The sequence below is a fragment of the Populus alba genome, chromosome 9, assembly GCF_005239225.2.
Source record: "Populus alba chromosome 9, ASM523922v2, whole genome shotgun sequence".
NCBI classification, from domain to species: Eukaryota; Viridiplantae; Streptophyta; class Magnoliopsida; order Malpighiales; family Salicaceae; genus Populus; species Populus alba.
In genome coordinates, this window is record NC_133292.1 from 12,677,610 (window position 1) to 12,687,988 (window position 10,379).

The 10,379-nt window shown below is 35.1% G+C and overlaps 2 protein-coding genes and 1 long non-coding RNA gene across 5 annotated transcripts; 1 reads left to right on the forward strand and 2 right to left on the reverse strand.

Moving 5' to 3' along the window:
- Positions 1-194: 194 nt before the first annotated feature.
- LOC118032360 (probable aspartyl protease At4g16563) lies at positions 195-4,144 on the reverse strand. Its single transcript, XM_035037047.2, has 2 exons — positions 4,005-4,144; positions 195-2,521 (listed from the first exon to the last, which is right to left on the reverse strand). Exon 2 carries the CDS (start codon positions 1,719-1,721, stop codon positions 309-311), a length of 1,413 nt encoding a protein of 470 aa, XP_034892938.1. The 5' UTR covers positions 1,722-2,521; positions 4,005-4,144; the 3' UTR covers positions 195-308.
- Positions 4,132-8,145, reverse strand: LOC118032358 (uncharacterized). Of its 3 annotated transcripts, none has more exons than XM_035037045.2 (5): positions 7,820-8,145; positions 7,602-7,724; positions 7,199-7,417; positions 4,323-4,786; positions 4,132-4,240 (listed from the first exon to the last, which is right to left on the reverse strand). In XM_035037045.2, the coding sequence occupies exons 1-4, from the start codon at positions 7,970-7,972 to the stop codon at positions 4,343-4,345; spliced, it is 939 nt and encodes a 312-aa protein (XP_034892936.1). In that variant the 5' UTR covers positions 7,973-8,145; the 3' UTR covers positions 4,132-4,240; positions 4,323-4,342. The 3 variants fall into 3 exon arrangements, with proteins under 3 accessions (XP_034892936.1, XP_034892937.1, XP_034892935.1); XM_035037046.2 differs by having other exon boundaries at positions 4,132-4,249; XM_035037044.2 differs by having other exon boundaries at positions 4,132-4,786.
- A 1,436-nt stretch (positions 8,146-9,581) lies between these two features.
- Positions 9,582-10,304, forward strand: LOC118032357 (uncharacterized). Its single transcript, XR_012170680.1, has 3 exons — positions 9,582-9,860; positions 9,952-10,000; positions 10,114-10,304. It is a non-coding gene; the product is annotated as an uncharacterized lncRNA (long non-coding RNA).
- Positions 10,305-10,379: the final 75 nt, after the last annotated feature.

Here is a 10,379-nt window from a genome sequence, read left to right on the forward strand (position 1 = left end):
AGTCAAGTTTGATAAAAACTCAAAAACAAAAAATAAGTTTTGAGTTGAATATGGATACTAGTTTATTTAATTCAAATCCAAAACTCAATCAGAAATAAATAAATAAACTGAAATTAAAAAAAAAACATATTTATCAGAGAATTTATTTTTATCTTTATTTTAAAGATAGTTAATGTTAAAGATCATCAAGAGATCCAGAAATAAAAATAAAAATATAAAATTTACCACATTTTTTCCTTTATACCCTCCATCTGTGGTACACATGGAATGTTCATGGTAAAACAATTACAAATCTTTAACAATAAGAATCACTTGCATTTCTCTTGCTTGAACCCTAATCTCTCATTCCTCAAATCATACTCCACGTAAAAATTCTGCATCTGAAAATTCCCCAAAATCATCCCAGGTCCACCCATCCTCTCCGGCCCCGCCACCCCATCCGTCACCACAGTCAAGCACGCCACCTCACCACCGACAAATGCGAAATAATTCTCCACCGGCAGTGCCACGTCAGCACCACCCTTAAAATACAGCCTCAGTTCAGGAAACGACACCGTTTTGGCATCAGAAACATTAAAGCAAGGCCTTAGGCCAATCACATCCTCAATTTCCTTAACCCTCCTGTAGTCCTTAATTTGTCTAATAAACTCATCACTCAGTGGCTCAAAAGCTTCACGTGCCATGAACGTGAACGTGGTCCCTGAGTCGATGATGACCCCACCATTGCCATCCTCTCCCGGTGACAAGTACTTGTAAGGCACCTTCACATGGTGGCCGCCGACGGTGATTCGCCGGAGACCCAAATAGTAATAAACTGAGAAACTACTTTTGTTGGCAACTTTAGGGTTTTTCACAAATGGAGTGTACAACAAGGCATTGGTTTTTTTATCAGAATCTAACTGTTCTATGTCGAGAACTAAAGAGCTGCTCTTCTTGGTGTCATCATCGAATCTATGAGAAAGTAAACAGTAAGAGAACTTACCTAGACCAAGTTGACTTGGTAAAGATGAAAGTCCACGACCAAATCCAGCAATTCCCGCGGGTTGGTGGGAAGAGAATACGGAGCACCCGACAAGGAAGTTGGGTTTTGATAGGCTATGGAGATGGAGAGTTTCTGATAATGCAACGCCTCCAGTTGTGCCTGATCCGTAGAAGATCATATAAGGTGGACAAGTTTGGTTGAGGCAGGATTTAATACTACAGTCTTGATCGCAGGTTATGCTTGAGTGGTGGATCCAAGAGCATTTAGGGTTTTTGCATCCAAGAAGCTTGGAAGATGAGGATTCTTTAGGGATAAAAGGTTGTATTCTTGATGATGGTGAGGAGGAGGAGGAGGAGGAGGAGGAGGAGGAGAAAGAACAGTGCTTACAAAGGTAGTGGGAGGTGCAAGGGAACCAGACAATGTCACTTCCAGTATCCATGATGAAAGAGAGGGTTTGGGGTGGAGTGCCAAAGCTGAGAGAAACTGAGTAGCCTCCATAGCTATGAGAGAAGAGAGGGGCTGTGGTGGTGGTGGTTGCAGGGGTAGTTTGTGGATTTTTGAGGTGGCGGGCTCTTGCTAGGGAGGTGTTGACAAGGTGGTTCAGCTTTTGGTATTGATCTTGAAACGGGATTTGGTTTGTTTGGGGATGTTGTAATGGGATTGTTATGGAAGAAGAAATGATGGGAAACAAGGAAAGGAGAGATAGACAGTAGAGCAAAGAAGAAGAAACAGAAACCATGGCTGTTTAATAACTTGTTCTTGCTTAGTGCCTTGGGAAGAGAGAGTGGCCAAACAATAACCTGTTGTTTAAATTTGGTGTAATATTGTTGATAAGGAGACGGTATGGCCTTATGGGACAGTGCCAGGTAGGTTTGGGTGACAAAATTTCGGACCCTTCTTGCTTTAAATGAATGATTCAAAACATCACAACTGTCGATGTGCATGCCTTCAAGGAGATGAAAAAAAGGGCATCTAGATGTTGAATGGCAAGCCAAGGATAAGATCACTGGATTTGAACCCGTTAATCATTAACTTTCTTCGAAGATGAGAGAGAGAGATTGTTGATAGATCGAACCTTTTCATAGAAGCCATTAATGTCCTTAAATCAGTGGGTGGATATTTAGGTCTCAACAGTAGCAGTTGGACTGGCACCATTGCACATGAAAGAACAGCTCCTTTTTCGTGTGAGTTAATGTGTGTGGGGGGCCTCGAGACCATAAAGAACTCTTGGCGGTCTGTAAATCCTAGGCAATGGGCACATGCTCCATCTTGCCTTGGCCCCGAGCAGAAAACCAGACAACTCTGTACTTCCTTGTCTGTTCCCACCGGAGTTGACCGACTCATCTCTAGCAAATTGAATGCTTATTGAGCAACTTTTAATAAATTTCTGTGACTGCCGTACACTTTTGAAAGGGATTTCGACCCACCAATGCTAACCTTTCATCTACGGTGCTGCTGGACAATGGGCCCTTGTAGTTATTGTGGCGACTCAAGTTTTCATTCGATCAATTATTTTCTTTGAAGGCTGCCTTCAAGACACTGCCAACCATCGTCACAAAAACCAAAGATATCTCGTCACTTTTGGAAAAATTTACATGGCAAGGTGGAAATACAGGTAATATATAGCCAAGCCGGTTCCTTGTTCAAGACAATGATATTTTTAGCCATAAAATCTGCCTTGGGTTGGGTAGATGAAGACAATATAGATAAGAAGACTGCTATTTTGCAGCCCCTGGATCCCTATCCTTTCTGCGTTACACCGCTAGAGGGTGTCTAAATCTAAAGCGCATGCATGTATTAAATTCACAACCATAATTGATACTAATTAATTCAGGTCATGTTTGAATTTAATTTTAAAATATTTATTGAGTGAAATCAAACATATTTTACAAACTATAGATTAAAATGAGCTGAAATTTTATAAAAAAAATACTAGACTCGTGAAATTATATTTTAAGTAAACTTTTAAGTCAAATAGAGTTTGACAAATCTTCTAGGCTAGACTTTTGTGCATGGTTTGGGATATATATATATATATATATATATATAAAGCTACAGATAAATTTTTTTTGTGATTCAAAGTTATTTTGGAAACTAAACATCTCAACAAAAAGAACATATATAAAATCAGGACTAAAAATTTGCCAAATATTTATGAAAATCACATATTGAAGCTATATGAAAAAAATTTTGGCATGACAAATTTATTTGTTTTGGCCATTGAACATTGTTTAGGAGTTTATTTCATTATCAAATTTATATTAATTAATTACTAGTTTAGATCTAATAACTTGTAACCCAAAAGCAAGAAGTTCTGGCATGAAAACTTATTTTTATCATCCTATTTTATCTATTTATTTCACATTGAATAATTATTTTTAATTTAAGTTTGTTCTGGTCCATTGAACATTGTTTAGATATTTATTTCATTATTGAACTTATATTAGTTGATTACTAGTTTAAATCTAATAACTTGCAACTCACAAGTGATCCATTAAGATCAGTTTGAGAAGGTTATATTATGTTTTTTTAACTGCAAACTTCAGCAGCAAGTTGAAGAATAAACATGAGTTTATTTTTGTTTGTGACAAAACAACCTTTATTTATAAAAATAGATCGTACATTGACTTATCAAAGATTAATTAGTTTCGTAGTATGATTCATATACTTAAAGATTATCTCTAGCTCCAAGTTTTTTTTCAATATCTTTAATTCTTAGATACAAAATTATCTTTAAATCAAGATTGTATCAAACCTGATTTTTAGCTTTTCATATTGTTATATACTTGTTAAGGTTATTTAATCATTTAATCACATGATCAAAAATTTCACATCAATAATGTCTTAATGGCAACTCACAACTGGCAAAGTTCATATCTAATCTTTCATCACGTCAACATGAAATTCCAAATAAAGCACGTTAACTGTAGGCAAAGTGCAATCATGCGACTCAGCAAGAACATTAATATATTCCCATCTTATGACGATACTCGCATTTCTCTAGAATTTTCTAATAGCGTACCTTCATCATCGGCAGAAAAAGTTTGCGCTTGATATACTTATAATGGACATTGGTCTACTGATGTGACGGATCACAAGACAACAACCACCATAAAAGTTTTCCTTGCAGTGGCCATCGGTCAAATTGATTTATTTGAACGCTTCCATTGTTTAAGCCATCAATGGTAAAGAAAGAGTTCGAAGATCTCAGTGGACATACAGTAGCATCCAGCAGTTACTCTTGGGAAAACATGCAATCTACATAAACTGATGACTTTAATTAGGACAAGGAAAAAAAATAAAAATAAAATTCCTCTTGCATCTCAATCACATTACATACCCAAGAAAGACACAGAGACTTTACTGCTGCTTTGCCTTCTTCCGTGCCAAAAACCGTTCTTTAGCTGCAGCCAGTGCATCTTGATTTCTTTTATGATGATCAGGATTTAGTTGATTGGCTGATGATTGTTCAGCTGGATTTTTTACTTCTGTTGAAGTGCCTGAAACTGTTTTATCAGAAACTGGCTCAGGATCTAATGGTTCAGAGCTTCTTCTTGGAGGGGAAGTTTCCTTTTGATGTGCCTCTTTCACACTGGAAGAATCCAATGCAAACTTTGAGTCTGTCGGTGCATGATTTCTGTCAGACGTTTCACCAGCTACCTCATCATAAGGCTTCTCTGGCTTCCTAAATTCAGATTGCTTATCTTGTTTCTCTTGCTTCTTGGACAGTAAATCTTTCGCACCAAGAGCAACATTTTTACCGAGGTTGAAATAGAAGTCACTCAAGTCACTCTTCTTGGTAACCTTTAAAACAAGAAAACATACACATCTCAGTTCGCAACTCACCAAACAGCATAGCATGTTTCTTATCAGCACAAACATATAAGCTTTATCAAGTGATATGATCAGTTCAAAACTATATTAACATTTATACCTTACATTTGATATTCATTTGACTGCACTTGAAACACAGCACAGCATACTAAGTCTTGAAACACACACCACATGCTAAGATAAGCCTTAAACAATCAAAGCTGGGCATGAAGCAATGAAAACTATGGGGGTGTTTGGTACCATTACCCACTTTTGGTTTTCCATTTTAAGGAAACCAAAAACTGTTTATAACCTTCAGTTTTTTGTTTCCGAAAGACCATTTAAAAACCAATCTCAGTCTTAGTGAGTATTTGAGAGTGTAGCAGCTTCTACTTTTAGGTGTGCTTCAAAAGTGTGTTTCACTTAAAAAACATCATCTTGATGTTTTTTCTAGTGCTTTTCGATAACTTTGATATGCTGATGTTAAAAATAAAAAAATTCTAAAAAAATTATTTTGATGCATTTTCAAATGAAAAACACTTTTAAAAAGCATCATGCACCACAATACCAAACACACACAAACTATTATCATAATAAAGATCGTCGTAGTAACCCAAGAACCCAGCTACAGAAAACATTACTGAAACTTCCACTAGTTTGATTTATCTTGCAGGCAATGAAAAATTAGCCAAACATCTAACTGGTCCATTTCATAACCCATAAATCACAAAGAGAGATTTCTTTTGTTCAAAGACGCCAAGTAAAAGCCCATGCACAATTCAAAGTTCTTCATTTCTCATATAAAAGTTATTGTGAGCTGGATTTCTCAAAGAAGATTGGCAAACAAAATCGAAGCATCTTTGAATACCACAACCTTCAATGCATTTCATACATGGTATTGAACAAAACCTAAAAGCTTTCTAATTGGCCGATTGCATCCAAATTGAATTGAACACCACCTAATTAGGCTGCAAATATAGAGATTTCATCTCTAGCAAAACTACCTAATTGCTAATGCCATCATATTCCCTAGCTTCAACAATCTTTGCCTATACTAGGAATGTAGCAAGGTCAATTTGCCACCCACAAACTACAAGTTTCTAGTACAAGCTTAAAACCACCTTAACCTTGCTTGATTTAGCATTGAAATCTAAGATAGAAGAATATGTAACCTCACCAGGCATTAAGCCACTTTGTGGTCCATCTTTTAAATCTACAATGCCTGAATGATGAGGGGTAATATAAATCACCTTCCCTCGACCAAGCATAGAGACAGGCAGTTTGTGTTTGGGTCAACAAAGCAGCCTTGTTCTATGCTAATCAAAATGCAATGCTTTCAGTTTTATGATATTTTTAATCAAATTCCTGTCTATACCTACAAAGAGAGGTGCGGTTAGTTTGATCAACTTTGGATTCATAAATTTCTTGTTGTACATGTATCAAACACAATGAAGGAAATATCAAGTCATTAATGTTCTTTCATAAACAGGGCTGCAGTCCTAAGATCAATTCCCTAATAAGTAGAGGAAACATATTCTAAATCTCTCCCCTCATTCATAGTGCAAACAATATTCAGATGTGGACAAATACACATCACTAATTCGGTTGCTGTTTCCTATTATGTCTTTTTTTATGTTTCCTCTTATCTCTTTAGTAACGCAAACATTTCATTTTCCTGTAAACAGTCATTCAACTTTTCAGGGGTCATCTTCTAAATGACTACCTTTTGATTAAAACACTCGATGATTATAAAAAAAATTCTCCCCCCCTCAAGGCATCGAAGCTTGAGCCAATCAACTGATATGCAGCACTCCTGCTAATCTCCTAGAGATATTTTAACAGCTATAGCAAGGCTTCTATATTCTACATCATAAAATCTGTTGGAATCCAGAACTAGACTAAGCATAAGTTGAACTAATTTAGAATAAAACCTGTTTTATGTTCTTTTAGGCAGACAAATACAGACCCTTGATGTGTTACTTCCTTGGTGCTATCACAAATCTAGAGTGAACCCTAAGCTTAAAACTAGTCCAGAATAATCGCATGACCAACATTATCTCAAATGCAAAAACTCCAACTCACACTAATCCATCAGCAACTCACATGACAGTTTAAGAACTCTATCTATGTTACGAAGTTGCATTATTCATGATTCATTGCCAACTAGCTACAGAAACATCTCAAAGAGTAAAGAAATAGTAGCATAAACAAAAACATTCAAATGACAGCAGACAGATGCAATACTACTAGCATTTTCGAATCAGCAAATCTAGTCACTGAGTGCATGGAAAGCATTAACAAAGCAGTGATGGCTTAATTAAGAGATGAGATTATATCCAATGAGGACCAAGCAATGACAATGTGCAGCAAAATCAAATTAGGAGCAGAAAAAGTTATACATACATCCTCTTTCTGCTCTCTAAGTTCACGCAAACGCTCTTCCTCCATCCATTTCTCCTGCTCTGCAAGTTTCCTCTTATAAGCAGCTGTAACAAACTTATCCTTGTCTGCAAATAAGTGATCTTCTTTACTTCTTTCTTTCGCAAGATTTTTCTCAAATATTACATCATGTTGTCGTTTTCGTTCTTCTGCCTTCCCCATCAAAGTCTTGATATATTTAGACTGAAAAACAAAACCAACATAATCATCACTCAATTTACCCCTTCTAAACTTTTAAATACCTACTCCCAGTGCATTGCTTCTTCACTCACAAAAAATGAGACCCACCATGGTAATTACCGTGATTACCGTGGAGGGGCAATGCCCCGCGAATACCTAATGAACTGTGCTGATACAGACAAAATACCTCTCTCTTTTGGCGATCTAGGGCTTTCGGCTGAGCAATTTTCTGCTTCATCTCGTCATAAACTCCATCATAATCAAACACTGATGGGTCTTCTTCTAATGCTTTCTTATGCTGCTCCTCAATCTTAACAATCAAAAGAAAAAAAATATTAAAAATATACAATAAATGAAAGAAAGTAACAAAAAAAAAGAAGACAGTGATTAAAAAAGCTTACTTACATCTTTGAGAGATTTGTTCTTAGCAGCCTGCCGTGAAATCTCCTTCTCCACGTCGTCTTCGTCGTCGTCGCCGAATCCTAGCGCCGTAGGAGGTGGAGGCCGTGGTGGCTTTTTCTGCTGTGGTTGTCTTAGCAGCAATCCATACTTTTTCATTTTTTTCTACCTAGAGCCAGGCTGGGGCTGGGCTGTTAGTTTTGATCGGAAGTTTCTTTTCTCCGACGAAGGCACCGGAAAACACAATCGGAGAATTCGAACTCCGGTTGTCTGATTGCTCTGGAGGAAAAAAAAATGCAATCTTTCTTTCCGGGTGGGTTTCGTTTAGGAATTTTTTCCTTGACCAAAGAAACATCTGGCAGTTAGTTTAAAATTACGATCCTACCCTTATTTGTAATATTACTATTAGGATGCCCAGAACAACCAAATTATCCGGAATATCCATAAAAATTGACCAGAAATTAATTGGAAAAACCGACCCAAGAAATAAAAAAAACAAAATCAGTTAAAATTGTTTTTATAAAAGTTAATTTGAATTCCTTTTTTATTTTAGATTTTAAAAATAAAAATAAAAACTGAAAAAACTGAATTAAAAAATCAAACCAAAAATCTTGAATTATACACAATCAAACTTAACCAAACAACTCATTTTTCATTTAAAAAATTAAAGATTCGATGAAAATATTCTTTTTTTATCTTTAAATTTATTTACTTTTACCAAAAATAAAACCAAACCCTTTTTTTCAATCCAACGGTTGGAACCATGTTACCCCTAGCGGCTGTTATTAGTTGCAATTTAATTAAAGGGTATAAGTGTAATATTACAGTCCCCCGTAGGTATACGTGTTCTCAAAGAGTGGGACCGGGGGAGACCCAACCACTGTCCAAGCAAAAGAAAAATTACACTATTTATTTAGTAACTGTATTCTAATGGTTTTGTTTGTTAGTGCTACTAAGTCTGAAAATTATAAATTGGTCCTTTCATTACAGCTAGATTGCTGTCTATATTTTTTTTTTCTTCAACTCAAAATTACTAGATATAATGTAAGGGTAGAATTACAATGAAAACAATTCATGTAATGAGAGAAAAGAGGGATTGTATTAAATAGTGTTGCTGGTCTTGTTTTATTTACGTTAAAATAAATATTTTATCTTGCATAATAACTAGAATTCATTTTTTATTCTATATTATATAAAATATTTGATCATTTTGACATTACATATTAAGATTTAACTAAAATATTTTTAATATATAAAACATAGTTTTAAATCTGATTCATAACTTGATTTAAAACTTAGATTATTATTGACTAGTTTGAGATGAATTATTCAAAATTAAATCATTTTAAAAATTAAAATGGTTTTGAAATTGCTAACAAGTTTATTCACTGAATAAATAGACTCGTTACAAATACAGGGTTCAATTTAAACATGTTGGAATAATAGAGGGACTGCCAGTGATCTTTATCCAACTGACTGCCTGCCACCGCCCTTTCATTCTAGCAGCATCTTTTCTCTCTCTCTCTCTCTCTCTCTCTCTCTTTTAAGTAAAAATTGGGTTTAGCCCTATGTTCTTAAAGTGTTTTTAAGAAAATTATCTTTTTATGTTAAATTATTTTTTAATTTTTAATATTATTTTGTTTTTGTTTATATTGAAAATAAATTTTAAAAAGTAAAAATATATTATTTTATTATATTTTTAAACAAGCTTAAAATAATAATATTGAAAATAAATATTAAAAAAACAATAATTACAAAATTACAAAATTGAAAACATGATTAGAACATAATACCAATGATGAAACAAAAAGAAGCTGCTTTTAAGCAAAAACAGAGAATAAAATGAAAGAAGGAAGAGAAGTGGTGGTCGCTGCCCTCCAATTCGCTTGTACCGATGACATCTCCACCATGCCACCACTGAAGGGGCCCTTCTTTTCCTTTCTTTTTTTCCATTTGTTCTATGTATGATTTTAAAGGAGGCCAAGCTCTAATCTTTTTGGGAACTGACAAGGAATTTTTTCATGCATCAAATGGGTTTTGTCAATTGGTATCTAGAAAAACTTTTATGTTTTGTTTTTTTTCCGAAATTAATAACCCCATTTTGCTTTTCATATTCTAATGGATTCTCTTTTGTTCAGGTTGGTTAGAGCTGCTCACAAGAAGGGAGCAAACATTATTCTCATTCAGGTAGGGCGGTTGTGCTGATATCTCTTTGCTAAATATGAAGACAACTTAGAAGATCAAATGAAATGAAATATTGGCATCACTGCTTAAATGAAATATGAGTTTTTTTCTAGCAGTTTTGAGTGATTGCCAAGATACTAGTCTCTTGTTGCAGCATGCTATAGGAAATGAAAGTGAAATTGTTGCCTAGCTGTGAAATTTGAATCTAAGATTTCAGGGTTGGTTGTTGGATATTCTCTATCTGAATTTTGTACTTTCTGGAACCCAGTAAATTTGAAGTCATTTTGCATTAACTAGATTACTTATTTCCCAGTTGAACTGGTTTTCCAAGCTAAATTTGCAAAGATTAGATTGGAGGAGGTACGAAACATTCACCTTTTTG